General features: G+C 39.2%; 1 protein-coding gene across 1 annotated transcript; it reads right to left on the reverse strand.

The window, feature by feature from the left end:
• Positions 1 to 9801: 9801 nt before the first annotated feature.
• Positions 9802 to 10398, reverse strand: LOC126482153 (putative gustatory receptor 28b). The gene has a single exon (XM_050106130.1). It carries the CDS (start codon positions 10396 to 10398, stop codon positions 9802 to 9804), a length of 597 nt encoding a protein of 198 aa, XP_049962087.1.
• Positions 10399 to 16719: the final 6321 nt, after the last annotated feature.

Consider the following 16719-nt stretch of genomic DNA (forward strand, 5'->3'; position numbering starts at 1 on the left):
TTCTCAAACCATCTGGGCTACAAATAGAACATACAAAACTTCAAACGTATTTTTACTGTATGAAAAAGATAAAACACGAAATCTTCTCATATTTCTACTACATTAAAAACAAGATAACATGAAAATTGTTTCGTAATACTAGTATTACATAAAGAAGAATCATGATATACTCCATAATTACTATAAACTTTTCAGAGTAAATATTACATTGCATTGTCAATGTTCTAAAATGCAAGAATGGCTAATTCAGGTTCCGCAAGACAGTATAAAAGCAGTGTCCATTAAATACACACACAATGCTTACGTATTTTCTTTTTGCAGTAGGGGCTGAATCCATCTGGAGGGGAAATAACTTCCCCGACTAGACAACGTTGTCACAATCACTCCTGTCCTGGACCATTATAGTCATGTACACCTCAGTCAATGTCGACGTGATCGCCTCAGCCTGGATCATCTACATTGGCAGATTACAGTAATCAACAGGCTAGCGGTATTGTATTTGCCTGACGTACTGTGATTGATGAGCTTCATGTAGACTGTACGCCAGTTATAATGTACTAATTAATAAGCAGCAAATTTAGCAATAGGGTCTTGAAAACCCACATTGATAATTCTGCCAAAGGCTACCAGTGATAACTAGTGACAGTTCTACCGCTCTACAGCTCTACCCATCTGGAATTGGAGCTTCCTACAATTAACTGATGTGTGGTATCCAGCCATTAAGTGAAGTGCAATGTAATGCTCCGAACTCACGCATCCGTCAAAACAGCATGGTAATGGTTAAGAACAAACCATTGTGGCTACCAAGGCTATCTGAAAAGTAACTGCAGTTCTGGTGCAGTGTCTAACAACCCTACCACAACAAAGGTCAGCATTTTAATAACGATTGTGGTGTTGCTCACGCTGCTAAATACTGCATTTTCGGGCAACAACAGTCATATTATGTGGCAGGTGTCATTAGAGCACAGTTAATAGTCATTTCCTGTAATAATGAAAAAACTAGGCACTCACCTTTTTGTGTTACCCACTCTGGTCTCGTCGTAAAATCATGGCTCAGTCGTTGAAAATCTAGGTGGTCTCGTCGTAAAATCATGGCTCATTCGTTGAAAATCTAGGTGGTTATGATTCCAAGTTCGGATGCAAAGAGGCCTAGGTTTTATTCTGCTATATTCAAAAGTTTTGTAGATGTGCTTCACAAACCATTCTTGAAGATTACGCTTTAGCAGGACAATGGTGATGTAAAGAATAATCAGCACTCCGAATTTAAGTTACACTTCCTTTTAATTGCTTTTATCGCAATATCACGTGACACACTAACATCACTTCACAATACAAAACATCTGCCTCACAGTCACTGTTAAAGTTCACATTTTATAAGCTGACTACGTTAAGCGTCTATCCGACATGACGTCCAAGACTTGACTTTCTCAAGGTCCGACTCTCTAACAACTCAACAAACAACTAATCGCTTACGCACCCAAAAATCAGAGTTACAAGTACGTCAAAGATCATAGTGACAAAAGGAGGAATACACATAAGAATAATATCATTGCAATATAAACATATCGATGTATCACAAATGAAATCAAATCTGAATGTTGTCTCAGAAATATGTCAGCTACTTTGCAGAAACACAGTTGAATATTACTGTATCGAGAGGTTCAGGTGAGCTGCCGTAATGGTTACGTAATTCAAGTACCATTACAAGTGGTAGTACTTGTGCGCTGAGTGCCGCCATTATCACATATTCTCTGAATCAATAAGCGTCCAGCTGTGAAAGTATGAATGTCTTTCTTTCATACATTCGCTAGTTATAGTTTCAAATTGTGAGTGTTGTGAAAAAAATAAATTTGTAAAATACGAATGTCGAGAAGTTATACGACTTCTTTCAGCGCAATATGTTTCAGCAGCAGACATTCATCGTCAGTTGTGTACTGTATGTGGCCGAAACATTAGGAGTGGAGGGACTGTAACGCAATCGGTCCGATTTTTTGATGGTAGTAGGATAAAAATTTATGATGAAGAGAACAGCGTTAGGTTTCTGTTGTGAGTAATAATTCTGTCCAGAAAATTGTCGAAAAAGTTCATGAAAATCGAAGATTCAGTATCTCCGAACTTTCTGAACAGTTTTCACAAATCTCTCATACGCTTCTGTACGAGGCTGTCACTAATAACTTAGGCTACCAAAAGTTCTGTGCTTGGTGGTTTCTGAAATTGTTCACAGAGGTCTACAAAACCAAATGGATGGGTTCTGCCCTAGGCTTCCTTTCCCACTATAATATGGCAGGACAAGGATTTTCCTCAAAGAGAATTGTTACTACTGACGTAACTTGTGTGCCACATAAAAACACGAAAATGAAACATCAGTTGATGGCTTGGAGCCATACGAATTCTCCATGACAACCAAAAAATGCTCACCAAAATTTGTCATCAAGAAATGTTATGGCTATGGTTTTTTGGGATGTTGAGGGAGTTTTGCTGGTTGAATTTTTGGAATTTAAAACGAGAATCGCTTCAGATTTCTACATGAAACGTTGAGAAACTTAAGAGAGCCATTTAAAACCAATTTCACACTGACATCCAGTGTTGCGTTTCGGCAAGACAACGCTCGTCGTCACAGTGCCCAAAAAGCTTTAGATATTTTGAATAATCAATTTAAATGCAACATTTTTGATCATGCCTTGTGCGGCCAGACTTGACATCAAGTGCAAGATATCGATGGATTTACATGCCAGTGTAGGCCTCACTGTGTTTGGGGGAAAGAAGCTAACTTGAACACGGTAACGAGACAAAAAAATGTACAAGTCAGGCAAAAATAAATCGCTCCTTCTGCTGTAATATCAACATAAACCTGTAATCATTGTGTCTTTAAAAGAAATAGCTGACTTATCAAATTATTTACTGCACTGGTATAACATGTCAATACCACTATTTACAGACTAGCTATCAGTAACAGGCTCTGCGAGATAGGTATTTGTGTAAAGGCTTAAGATGCAGATCTACACATCCCCTTCTGTGCTGCCCATCTGCAAGGGACACCCCGCCATCACTCGTGCTTTGTCATCTGTGCAGTTTGAGGCCATATAATGTTGCACTCTCTCTAGGAGTACATACCACATGTTTAATGTTTGTGGACACCATAGCTTTGAAGGAATATTTCCCAGTGAATTTCCAGAACGTACGTAAATTTGAGAGCCAGACTCCTGTCTCCTTCATGGCCTGGAGAAAAGCAAGTCAGGGGAGAATGAAGTTCCCAGGCCCCTTTACGTTTCGAGTTTCACTGGTCAGCGGCTTTGATTTGTTCTTATACGCCCTGGGGGTAAAACAACACTACTGCTGGGTCAAACATAGGTTCTTCCTGATTGTCATCCAGCTGTGAAAACAACAGTGGATAGTATATTTCCTCTAGGTGCTTGAATGTGTTTTCTACATGCAAACAATTAACTTCGCCTGGATTGTTCTTCATAGAAACCAGTAGGCGTTGATATGCCCAGCAAGGCAAATACGTCCTGAAAATTTACACTTCTGGTCATTAAAATTGCTAAACGAAGAAGATGACGTGCTACAGACGCGAAATTTAACCGACAGGAAGAAGATGCTGTGATATGCAAATGATTAGCTTTCCAGAGGATTCACACAAGGTTGGCGCCGGTGGCGACACCCACAACGTGCTGACACGAAGATCGTTTCAAACCGATTTCTCATACACAAGCAGCAGTTGACCGGCGTTGCATGGTGAAACGTTGTTGTGATGTCTCGTGTAAGTAGGAGAAATGCGTTCCATCACGTTTCCGACTTTGATAAAGGTCGGATTGTAGCCTATCGCGATTGCGGTTTATCGTATCGCGACATTGCTGCTCGTGTTGGTCGAGATCCAGTGACTGTTGGCAGATTATGGAATCGGTGGGTTCAGGAGGATAATACGGAATGCCGTGCTGGATCCCAACGGCCTCGTATCACTAGCAGTCGAGATGACAGGCATCTTATCAGCATGGCTGTAACGGATTGTGCAGCCACGTCTCGATCCCCGATTCAACAGATAGGGACCTTTGCAAGACAATAACCATCTGCACGAACAGTTCGACGGCGTTTGCAGCAGCACGGACTATCAGCTCGGAGACCATGGCTGCGGTTACCCTTGACGCTGCATCACAGACAGGAGCGCCTACGATGGTGTACTTCACGACGAAACTGGGTGCACTAATGGCAAAACGTCGTTTTTTCAGATGAATTCAGGTTCTGTTTACAGAATCCGTGTCTAGCGATATCGCGGTGAATGCACGTTGGAAGTGTGTATTTGTCATCGACGTACTGGCGTATCACCCGGTTCAAAAAATGGTTCAAATGGCTCTGAGCACTATGGGACTTAACATCTGTGGTCATCAGTCCCCTAGAACTTAGAACTACTTAAACCTAACTAACCTAAGGACATCACACACATCCATGCCCGAGGCAGGATTCGAACCTGCGACCGTAGCAGTCGCGCGGTTTCGGACTGAGAGCCTAGAACCGCTAGACCACCGCGGCCGACGTATCACCCGGCTTGATGGTATGGGGTGCCATTGGTTACACGTCTCGGTCACCTTTTGTTCGCATTGACGGCACTTTGAACAGTGGACGTTACATTTCAGATGTGTTACGACCCGTGGCTCTACCCTTCATTCGATCCCTGTGAAACACTACATTGCAGTAGGACAATGCACGACCGCATGTTGCAGGTCCTGTACGGGCCTTTCTGGATACAGAAAATGTTCGACTGCTGCCCTGGCGAGCACATTCTCCAGATCTCTCACCAACTGAAATCGTCTGGTCAATGGTGGCCGAGCAACTGGGTCGTCACAATACGCCAGTCACTACTCTTGATGAGCTGTGGTATCGTGTTGAACCTGCATGGGCAGCTGTACCTGTACGCGCCTTCCAAGCTCTGTTTGACTCTATGCCCAGGCGTATCAAGGCCGTTATTACGGCCAGAGGTGGTTGTTCTGGGTACTGATTTCTCAGGATCTATGCGCCCAAATTGCGTGAAAATGTAATCACATGACAGTTCTAGTATAATATATTTGTCCAATGAATACCCGTTTATGATCTGCATTTCTTCTTGGTGTAGCAATTTTAATGGCCAGTAGTGTAACAATTTTCCCAACCAGAAGCGTGTCCTCTTTTATGTAAAAACTTACTAAAGTGCCTTCTGGTTCCGGTGGCTGTAACGGTAACCCCACTACCTCACCTGACACTTCCACAGAACGACAACTCACTGATGCAGCGGTGTATCAAGTTGTACACATAAAAATCTGAAGTCTCACTCATTTTGGTTCGTTCGTCCAGAGAAGTCCTCTAAGATGGCTGTACACTCGCCTTGAACAACCTGTAAGGTAAGTTGATGTGAAATGAAGTAAAATGAAGCACTTTTGGCAGCCGTTAGATAAAAAAAGCTTCACGAAGGGAGCATTGTCACACGACTGGCAAGTTTCGTGGTGCAGCGCACATTGCATGCATACTAAACTACCATAATACATACTCAGTTTCTTTCGCTTATTTCAGGGGTGTGGTACTCATTTCCTACTTAGCCACTCGGGTGATTTTGGTTTATGCAACAATCAGGTTAGTGTCCTACCTGACGGGACAGAGAAATATGTTTCGTTTTTCCCAAAACTTTAACCGACTAGAAGTAGCACCAACAACCTTCACTGAAATTATAGAATTATGTCCAGATGGTGTTGGAGTTCGGAAAAGTTTTTGTAATTTAATAAGTAATGTCTTCAATGATATATGTAGTGTCTCACTGACACAGAGAGTCTTTCCAGATTAAAATATGCAATTGTTAAATCGATTTATACCGAAGGTGACAAGAAAGATTTAAATGACTATCATCCAGTTTTCTTACTGACATGTTCTCCCAAAATATTCGAAAAGGTAATGTACTCAAGAACGGCCTCACTTTCAGGTAGATATAATTTACGTAGCATATCGGAGTTCGGGTTCCAAAAAGGATGCTGTACTGAGAATGCTATTTATACATTCACCCACTGAATAATACAAGCCTTAGTAAAGAAATTTAACCAGTTTGGTACTTTTCTGTAATGATTGATGGTGTAGATCATCTTAGAAACCTTCAGTGCCATGAAACTGATGGCTTTACACACAGTTGGTTTGAATCATTCTTAACAAAGAGAATGCTAACAGTTGCGCTCAATAATTCAAGCAATATTGAAAAGTTAGGAAGCTTTAATTACTAGGGGAAATTTTGGGTACACTCATATACCTTATATATGTGAAAGACTTTCTACAATACGCCTCCATAGCTGAGTTGTCAGCATGGCAGAATGTCATGCGAAAATCTCAAGTTAGATTCGCAGCCAGGTCGGCTGGGTGTCGTATTGCCTTCAACATCATTTCATCCTCATCCTCATGCAAGTAGCCTTCATCATTTCATCCTCACTGACGTGGAAGTCGCCAAATTGGTGTCAATTAAAATAAGACATGCACCAGATGACCGGTCCATCTGACAGGAAGCCATAGCCACATGCACATTTACATTTACCTTCTACTTAACCTTCAACAAACAAAACTGAAACTGGTTGCAGATGATACTGCTGTTAGAATAAATCCCATTAGAGAGAAGGCAACAGAAAATATTATTAGTGATGTTTATGCAAAGAACTGTCAAGCGGTCCTCTGAGAATGGACTCTCTCTTAATTTTGAAAAAAAAACTCACTATATTAATTCTGTGCTACAAATAGACTCGCACCAACAACTGATGTAGCACCCTAACAGGAGTCAGTAAAGAGGGTAGCAGGCTAAAAAATTTTTGGTGTGCGTATTGATGAAGAAGTATATCATAGTTTCCTGTATTTTCTACGATTTATGCTGTAACAATGTGTCACGACAACATGCACCTCACTCTAGCTGTACATCCTTATGATGCTAAGTTCCAGCTCATGACAAAAAAGGGGTGTCCCACATTAATACCTGGATTCGATGGACAAACTCAGTGACAGCATATTGCCCAACATAATTGTGTTTTCCAGTAATGTTACAGGCAATGCTATAACAGAGGCGGATTTTAGCAGGGGGTGAGAGTTTAGCACGAGGCAGCATCTCCGATTTAGGTGATTATGTAAACCTTTATATGCATATCGGTGTATACATACCTCCAGACATTTTCGAGTAATTCTGGAGTATATGCATGGATACATACACAACGGATCCTGCATTCTAATTCACTGTGCCAGAGATTTCTTGAGACACAGTATAATATCTCGAGTTCCTAAGACATATTGCGACCACAGTTATTGGGAAGATATTCCACTGTACATAAGGCAATATGTGTGGCATCAATAAGACGAATGTCTCACCCATTGCAGACATCTAACGACAGAGCTTCCTAAGGAAGCATTTGGAAGAAACAGGAATAGTCGTTCAGGAATAACAAAATAGCCTGCAAACTCACCAAACTTAACATTCTATATTTTTATATGAGACGAAAATTACAACAAGACGTCTATTACGAATCGTCGACGACTCCCGAAGGCATAAATTGCTCCCATTAGCTTCTAATTAAATTCAGCATGCAATATTGTTGCCCCCAAATCACTTGATAGTGTCTCGTAACGCTTAAGGTCAACCTACTGAGCACTTGGTCTGGCAGCGATGATAACGAAACCTGATTTATGTGCTTGCTTACATTTTGGAATAATAGGGCAGACATTGTGGAGCCCATTCTCCTGATGGCAAAACTATGGTTTGCAGCGCCTCTATCTTGACAGTATTTCATCGGTCCCATACATATTACATCGTTGAAGTTATCTTAGAAGCTTCTTTGAAATGCCATAGAAAAAAGTTTATGGCTACATTTTAAAAAAAGAAAGAAAAGCGACGTAGGTATCAAAATACTGTGACTACAAATATAAAAGCTAGTTGCAAAACTCAGGAAATTATTCACCATATTGTCCACAATACCAAACATTGTCTTATCTCTGTCTGCAGATGAAAGGATGCAAACTGCTCAGACATGAATCCACACTGAATTACGTTTACTCAGTTTGCATAGAGGTGGCACATGTAATTTTCTTATAAATCACATCATCCCGTACACAAATTCAAGCATGCATACCAGAGGTAGTGTGGCCAAACATGTCCTCGTTGGTTTCCTCAGACCGAAGAAATGTAGCTCTGTTCACCTAGCTTGGATATATCGCTTCCGAAAACGGCACATTTTAACTGATTATGCGAGTTTCAAGAAGTAATAACTCACAGACCACAAGATGTCTGTGCATTACTGCCTTTTAAAGCATTCAAGTGATTGAATTTGCGGGTACAAAATCTGTTTCGCTGAATTCACTACTAAATTACCCGGAAATGGCACAACTTATGGAATTTTTTTTTCTTTACAGTTATTTCTCAGCTCAGCCTATCCTGCAACACAATTACAAGTTTTTCAGATTGTTTCTGACCACCCTGTGTGTGTGTGTGTGTGTGTGTGTGTGTGTGTGTGTGTGTGTGTGTGTGTGTTTGTGTGTGCCTGAGTTGATTGTACACTATGTATGCAATTACAAGTTTTTCAGATTGTTTCTCACCACCCTGTGTGTGTGTGTGTGTGTGTGTGTGTGTGTGTGCCTGAGTTGATTGTACACTATGTATGCATATGGGTTGTATATAATGAATTGCTGTATTGTTTTTAGTTGCCCAAGTCTGTAGTATTTGTTTTTTTAGTTCCACATGTTTTTGTTTCCCTGTAAGAAAGTCTCCATATAATAATGAAACTATGGTATAAGAGAAAGAAGGAAACTGTAACAGTGTAACAGCTGCATTTAAAATATGACAACTGTACACTGAATGAGAACTCTGACATTCTAACTTTCTAAAGACTCTCAGGAGAAAGATATGGGACTGCATACTGTTTGTGTGTGTGTGTGTGTGTGTGTGTGTGTGTGTGTGTGTGAGAGAGAGAGAGAGAGAGAGAGAGAGAGAGAGAGTGCGTTCGTGTATGTAGATGAGAGAGAGAGAGAGTGCGTTCGTGTATGTAGATTACTTTTTTTAATTTTTGATGCTAATGGTCATTAATAGTTTTTACTTCCTCTGTAAGAGTATCCCTACCATTGAAACCCTTGTTAAAGACCGTAAGTAACATATCACACCAAAGAAAATATCATATATTATGAACAAACCAAAACTTAATTTGTTACTGTACCATACATCGCTGCTGTTCTTATTTGCAAAAAGAAAGAAAAGAAAAAAAACAAGTGTCTTGATACCCAAGGTAATCACATATAGCAGCAGATGCATAAGGAGCTGAAACCATTCACTACATAAGAAAAGTGTCCAACGTAAGTACAGACAGTGCCGCTAACAGATGAGAAGTGAAACTCTCTTCACACAATAATTACCTGGTAATTTGCAAATCATAGTGCATGTATTGGTAACGGGGAGTTTTTCACACTTTTTCCTGTGTCTGTCTGCAGATCAAAGGAAGCAAGCTGATAAGACATGAACGAACGTCGAATTACGTTTACACAGTTTACATAGAGAAGGCAGATATAATTCTCTTAAAAATCGTGTTTACAGAATGGGCATAGAATTAAGACAGAAATTAAGCGTTGCATGAAGACGATTCACAACTAATGTATACTCCTAAAGATGTGGCCAGTGCTGAAAAAGAAATTAGAACAATTTAATAATATGCGTGTGTCAATACAGAACACAGAAAGAATGCAACTAAGTTAATTTTGACAGTAAAAAAAGTTTTTAAGCTACTAATTGCAGTCCCGTTCTTAGTAAAGCTATTCACGTTCCCTCAAGTTTCATTTCGATTTAATTCTGAAGGGCACTTTGTCAGTTACTGTTATGTTGAGAACTTCATTTGTTTTGTTGTCTCCAGACAAGCCAAATTGGACGAGAATCACGAGGTACGTCGTCAAAGTAGCCACACAGTTCGCCAGCAGTACTCGGTCAAGGGAGAAAAGTCCTAAAGCGTCGTAATGGAGTCGACTGCGAGCTATCTGGCGGGCGAAGCTCTGCAGTCCTTTCCAGTGGCCACAGGTGCCAAGTGGCGCCAGCAGCAGCAGCTTGTTGACCAGCTGTTCTGTGCGGTTGGCCTCCTGGATGGCCACATCACAGCTGTACACTATAATTACCAAGCGCCACACTGACATCAACACATATGGCAAAACTTGGCGCACACCTTCTGTTTTAGATTGACCAAACCAGGGTGCTCCTATATGAAGGAAATTAACTGCTGCTAAGTAAATATTTAGAATAACATTAAAAAGAGACGTCGTTACTTCTGCGAAGTTTTGTAATCCGTATGCTGCATTGATATCTCTAGCCAAATCGTAAAGAATATGATGAACCTTCTGTAGCTCGTCGAACTGAACGCAGCTGTCACATTTCAACATCATCTCTACATGTGAGGCCGCATTCCGTTTCAGATGTATATCTGTTCTCCTCCTCCGCGATAATTCTTGTGTATCTGAGGCAGTTGTCTCACCATGAATACGGAACACATTATTTTTCGAATAAGTTGTCAGCAAGGATGATATCATGCAATCAAGGTCACTCTCCGTAGAAATTTTTAGCGTCTGGAGCATATACTTATTCAGCTGTTTAAATCTTCTGTGCAGGATAATGTTAAAGGTAAAAAACTGCAGGATGACCGTACTTCTTGCGACGTAGCACAAATGCATTGTTGTTATGAAATAAGACAAGTGCCCATGGTTGTACGAAGCAAGGACGCACAATAATGTTAAATAAACGACCGTTCCAACAAGCAGTCGACGCACAACAGTGGCAACAGCAGTGTATTCGTTTTCAACATTTTTATACAGAATTGCATCAACCGATAGAAGTTTGCTGACCATCACGTCGACGTGTCTTTGTCCCAAAACTGAGCTTCTTATCACTGCGATAAAAGCTGTATAAACTATAAGAAGTAGATTGCAGACATGTACAAACTTGAGTAGACCTTCCATTTTGAAAACTTCTTGTGTCCACACACTTATTTCATGAAGTATTGTAATCAGTAGCAATAAAGCTAATACAATATTATACAATTTTCCAATTGTGGACACACAGAGCTTTCCGTTTCTCTTTCTGAAGGTAAGTGGAGCAGTACCAAAAATGTTGCATAAGAGAATAAAAAACCAAAGTTTTGCACAAAAAGTCTCTTCGCCCATCCCAACAAACGTTCTTTGCAGCACACAAACTAAGTGAGAATAGCGGCTAACTGTTTGTAGCACCATTGCTAGGAAACAGAGCTCCAATTACTTCCTTAAATGGTGCTCGACAGCTTAATTTGAACATCGTCAAAGAAACACGGAAAATGTGTATCCAACATTGCTTATAAGCTATCAAAACAACGTACACTAATACTAAGGACTCTGATTCTAGTTAATGTGCGTCAAATAATGCTGAAATAGTTCAACACCATTGGCACTGAAAGGAACAGCACACAGTACCGGATCGTTTGATAATTTGTCTCTCGGTTCTGTCCAGAAAGCCTGATGACGTACACATAATTGAATATGAAACTGATGAAGGTGACAGGCAGCTGTATTAGGTGAAGTAACATAAAAGGATTGTGAAATGAGTAGCCAACCAATAGACATTCCACCTTCAAAAACTTCAGATACGTACCTTGTTTACTTTAGGTGCGTAGAAATGTGTCCCGTAGCATTTCAGTTGCTACAGTCTGACATCAAATGGCTAACCATACAAACTTCTGTACTGTGCTGTTCATCATTTGTGACACATATAAATTCTCTCATTAGACTTACTGCTGCAGTTACACGCCACTATCGCAGAGTTAAGTTTTGAATTCTCTTCGATATTTGTTTTATAACTTACTATAAAATTAGACTCTAAATTCCAAATATATTTTTATCAGAATTTACTAATTATTTAAATTTCAATAAATAGTAAAATCTGGAATATTTCAAAAAAAGACCTTGTAACTAGCTATGAGGACTGGAGCTATCTGTGACCATTCTGTCTTTCACTTGCTTATTATCACCAGAAATTTTAGAGAGTATAGTCCTGTAATTGCAAATATGTAGTCAAAGAACATATTTAATTTGGTATTCAGAATCTCTTTATGGACTGATTACAGTTCTGATATCTTGATCACATATAGGATATTTTATTTCACGTTCATAGGTATGAAAAAGAGGAAAATGCCTCCGATTAATGTTTCCAGCAACTATGAAACTGTATTAGAGCATATCTGCATGGGATTCTTTGGGGAATATACCATGAAATAAATGTGGCTTCATATACTATAAAGTTCTAAGTTACAAAGTTCTAAGTTACAAAAATTCTAAGTTACAAAAAAATCTGCATACATTTTTCTATGTACTCATATATTCTTTCCAAATGTCACAATGGCAAAGACAAGTAATATTGTTGAGATGTTTGAAAAAAAAACTGTAAAGAGTTGACAGAGCAAAGTTATTCAAGGAACAAACAGTTTCTATAGATATACCACAAAAACTTGATATGCTGCAATTACAGTATATGGCTGAATGAGCAATATAATGCATATAGTTGGAAGTTGCATAAGTAGCGGAATTAAAAGCAGCACATATATTCAGATAAATTTACATGAATTCTCAAAACTGTTGCTGTGTTATTACGATTATACCGATTGTATTTCAAAACATAACTTATACGCTGATTTTACTTCCTGTATTTCACATTTAATAAAAGCCAGATCTCTGACAAACTTCTTGTACAGAAAAAGTAAAAACGTAGTCCTAATCTAACTGAAACTCACCTCTAATGTACTTTAGCTAATGAGAGTAGTGATTTTTCATGAAGAAAGGTCTAAAATAGATTAATATATTTTTTTTCAAAACATGTAGAAAGGCAACCTGAATATGCAACTTTCCTTCGTAAGTGTTTTACACTCTTACATAATTGTTTGTATATATTGTCAGTACAGTACATTTGGGACAAGCGAACTGCCTTTTTCTTCAGGCAACCTGTTTGAGACTTTGCACATTGCATTTCTAGGAATAATAGAGAAGGACACAATCATAAATGGCTGTATAAGGATGTACAACAGTTTGTCAGTAAACTTGTGTGCAGTAATGTGGATGTTGAACTCTGCAGCTTTGAGTAAAATGTCTGATGATATGAATGTGCACTGCAACAAGTTGCTCTGCAATGGTTTTAAACCTTCAATTTACTCATTATCCATCGTAGGTACATCGTAAGATGGCAGGTATTTTATGGTACTTTACTTTTTACATCAAATACAGCTAGTCGGCGCTATCATAGCGAAGCCATATAAGCCCAAAAATTGTAAGTATGGCACTTCGAAAAGGTCTGTCATACATCATGTGAGAAAATTAGCAATTAGATGACATCGTTTCACAAATAGCATACAGACATTTAGTTATTACATCCATTTGCAAAAAGTGAATTAGTATAACAAGACGAGACCCTACATGTTTTACATCATACTTACCATACAACATGGGTGTTCGACGTTCCTGACTTTGTATTTTAGGTGAGGTACATAAAGAGGAAGGCGTAACTAGTCACTTGGTATTTTTTACCACTTGTGAAACTTGTAAATGGGGAAGTGCGTAAAAATTTCTATTAAGTATAAATAATTAGATAATTGCTTTTTGACATTTGTAAATGGATTACTTCAAACTTTAGTGTTCTTACAGTTTGATACAAGGCAGTCCTTATCCTCAATGTTGACCCTAGATATAATTCCAGCAGTATGAAAAATAAATTTGCTTTAATAAGCATCCTCTTTACTCCACATTATTTATTTGAGTCTGTTTTTTCCAACACACTATAGCAGACACCTTTTATTCAAACAATCCAGTAACACCTAAGGTCGATTTTTGGAGAAGAAATACTTAATTAAAATACTTAATTAATGATAGTTTGTCTTATAGTAATTAGAGAAAGGAGTATGTTACTATATACTACATATGAGTGGAGTTAATATACTTTCTGCGTCCGTCTTACGTCAGACATAACTTAGGCAACATTGGTACTCCACGTCACTGAGAAAAAAATGTTTTCACGTCTGCAGATGTCAGCTGCCAACGACGGTGAGTGGGCTCAAGTGGGGAAACTTAAGGCACCTGAGGGCTGTGTGAAGCAGCATCCACGGAGTCGATGTAAGAATGTTTGTTGGTTTACTTTACTTTCTGCAGAGGAGAACAGCTGAGATTTAAATGTAGTCGTTTGACTGACAGCAGAACTAAGGGGCCTTCACAGAAAGACATCATGATACAGGTTTAGACAATTACTTTATCTATGATGAGTGTGATCATAGGAAATGAAAATATCAAATCACCTCCAACTGTTTGTTGCATTGTTAAAAACCATCAGTTATTGGAGGTTATTTGTCATTTTGGAACTAACAACGAGTTTAGGGACTGAATTCACTAAATGAACAATTAAAGATGTGTTGTGAAGGTGCGGGATGACGCTAATTTGACCAACACATTCGTCGTCTTGGATGTGTCACGTAATGGATTTTACCTGTATTTAAGTTAAGTTAATGTAAGTTATTTCACAACTTGTTGAATACTGTTGATGGTGTGCAGATTTTCCTTACTGATAGCAGTGGACTGTGTGGTAGATACACCAGATGCAGTAAGTTTTGAGAACATTTCTCGAGGAGAATATTGGTCTGGTAAAAAGTATTTAAAAATAAATACTAACAGTCTCAGCCGTAAAAAAGATTTATTTTGTGCTAACTAGTTTCAGTTAGTTTTTGACCATCTTCAGACCTCCATACCATGATGGGGTAGGCAGTGGCAGTTAGTGGATCTGGTGTTATAACTCAATTGTTCCATTATGGCAATTAACTAAATAGTTAAATCTCGTATTTAAAAACATCAGTCATTGCCGGAAGTAAGCTATCAATTTTTATATTAATTCCTGCTCTTTGGTAGTAGCTCTTTTGCATGTAATTTTCTTTGTAGTTTTGTTGTGTATGTGATGAGGCAGAGGGCATGCAGTGGCCCAGATCAGTGACCAGTTGTGTTTGTACTGAAACCTCATGGGGAGTTACAGCCCGCCTTTCAGAGGAAAGCATGAGGGGTGAGACAAACTCACCACTCAAGGCAGGTAGCGCCAACATCGCAGCCATTGTCAGAGCTAGTGTCTCGACTGCGAGTCATAATCCCGCAATTTTTTGCATGACATGTAGATTATGGCCCTTCCCTGTTCACCTAAATTGTTCAGTTTATGCCAGTGAGGTCAAGTTTAGATTAATGATGATGTATGTCAACAGTAGTTAATTTTCTTATTCTATTCTTGTGATCAAACAGATTCTGTAATAATCTGTTGTTTGTGTTAGCAGGCAAATTTGTAATAAACAGGGAATAACGTGGCCTACTGTTTAATTTCATGGTTATATGGTCACCCTATTTGTTATCTTTAGTGAGGTATAATACACATGCCTCATTTTTACTAGGGCTATCCTAGTCCCATTAGTTATTCGTTGTGCAACACCTCTTTGGTTAAGTACATATGAGCCAATGGGGAGAATTCTGAGTGTCAGTCTGTACAATCAGTATGTATCATTCTGACATCCACAGGGGTATGTCGAAAGCTCAGCAACACCCTCACATAATGAAATGGCGATCTTGCCATGATGTTGGTTACCTTGGATATTCTAGTCTGTAGTTAGGAAATATAACATAAAATTAATGGCTCTATGCAAATTTATTGGTTGAAATTTCAGAGCTTATTGAATATTTTGGGTAACTGAGATAAAATTTTTAATAAATTCTAATCACACCTTTGATAATCAGTAGAAACGTGGGAAAGATTTAAGTTAAATTGCTTGCACATGTAACTAATGAATATGCTTTTCTTACACTTCTTTCTTCGGACTCTGTGAGGGCTTGTGCTGGTCCATCTTGACGTTGTCGGTGGCAGTGTCATCTGTGTTGCATTTTTGGAGGGGTCTGTTGAATGTTTGTGATGTTTGAGTTCCAGCATTACCGTGACGTTGTATAATTAGGTTAGCTGTGCCTGAATTCAGTTCCATTCTGACTTTAGTAGGCAACCAGACTAGAACACAATTTAGATAGAAAGATGAGAATATAAAACTGGAGTGGTATGGCTATAATCATGTCACGTTGTTCAATGATCAGGGTCAATTTAATAAACGAGAGTTCAGAGCCCAGTTTGAAAGAATTTAGAGGGAACACGAAAGAAGTGGATGAAGGCTTGTATCCCATCAAATATACACAGTGTAACTTACTTGGACATCTTGCCCCATGCAACCAATCGTCACCGGAGTTTTATTCAATTTGTACATGCCGAGTGAATGTGGAACGTGCATTGGCTGACTCTATGATGAAGGATGTTTAGGGAAATCTCCGTGATTTGCTGGTTCAATCGATGAATAGTGTTGAATGAAAGATATTGCCTTGCAGTAAACGAAGAAGGATGAACTTATCAGAGACAGAATTTACTCTGTTTTGTATGATGTGATTAGAGTGGTATCTGACAAGGCAGGATGTTGTTGGTTGCCAACAGCAGTATGCTCCGATCAATATGGGAGCTGTCGACAAACGGGAAAACATAAATCAAAAGAAAATTGATGAGCCTGCTACCTTTTTACTGGAAGGTTGTTTACGGAACATTGACAGTGTGGAGGGCAGCCTGTCATGAACGCAAAATAGTAGGGAAAGGACAGGGCGCAGTTCAGCAGTTAACGATGTCTGTGGCACGGCCTCAAC

The sequence above is a fragment of the Schistocerca serialis genome, chromosome 5, assembly GCF_023864345.2.
Source record: "Schistocerca serialis cubense isolate TAMUIC-IGC-003099 chromosome 5, iqSchSeri2.2, whole genome shotgun sequence".
Taxonomy (NCBI): Eukaryota; Metazoa; Arthropoda; class Insecta; order Orthoptera; family Acrididae; genus Schistocerca; species Schistocerca serialis.

Excerpts from the sequence above, each read along its gene's own strand:
- LOC126482153 (XM_050106130.1), bottom strand. The coding sequence starts at position 10,398 with ATGATGTTGAAATGTGACAGCTGCGTTCAGTTCGACGAGCTACAGAAG.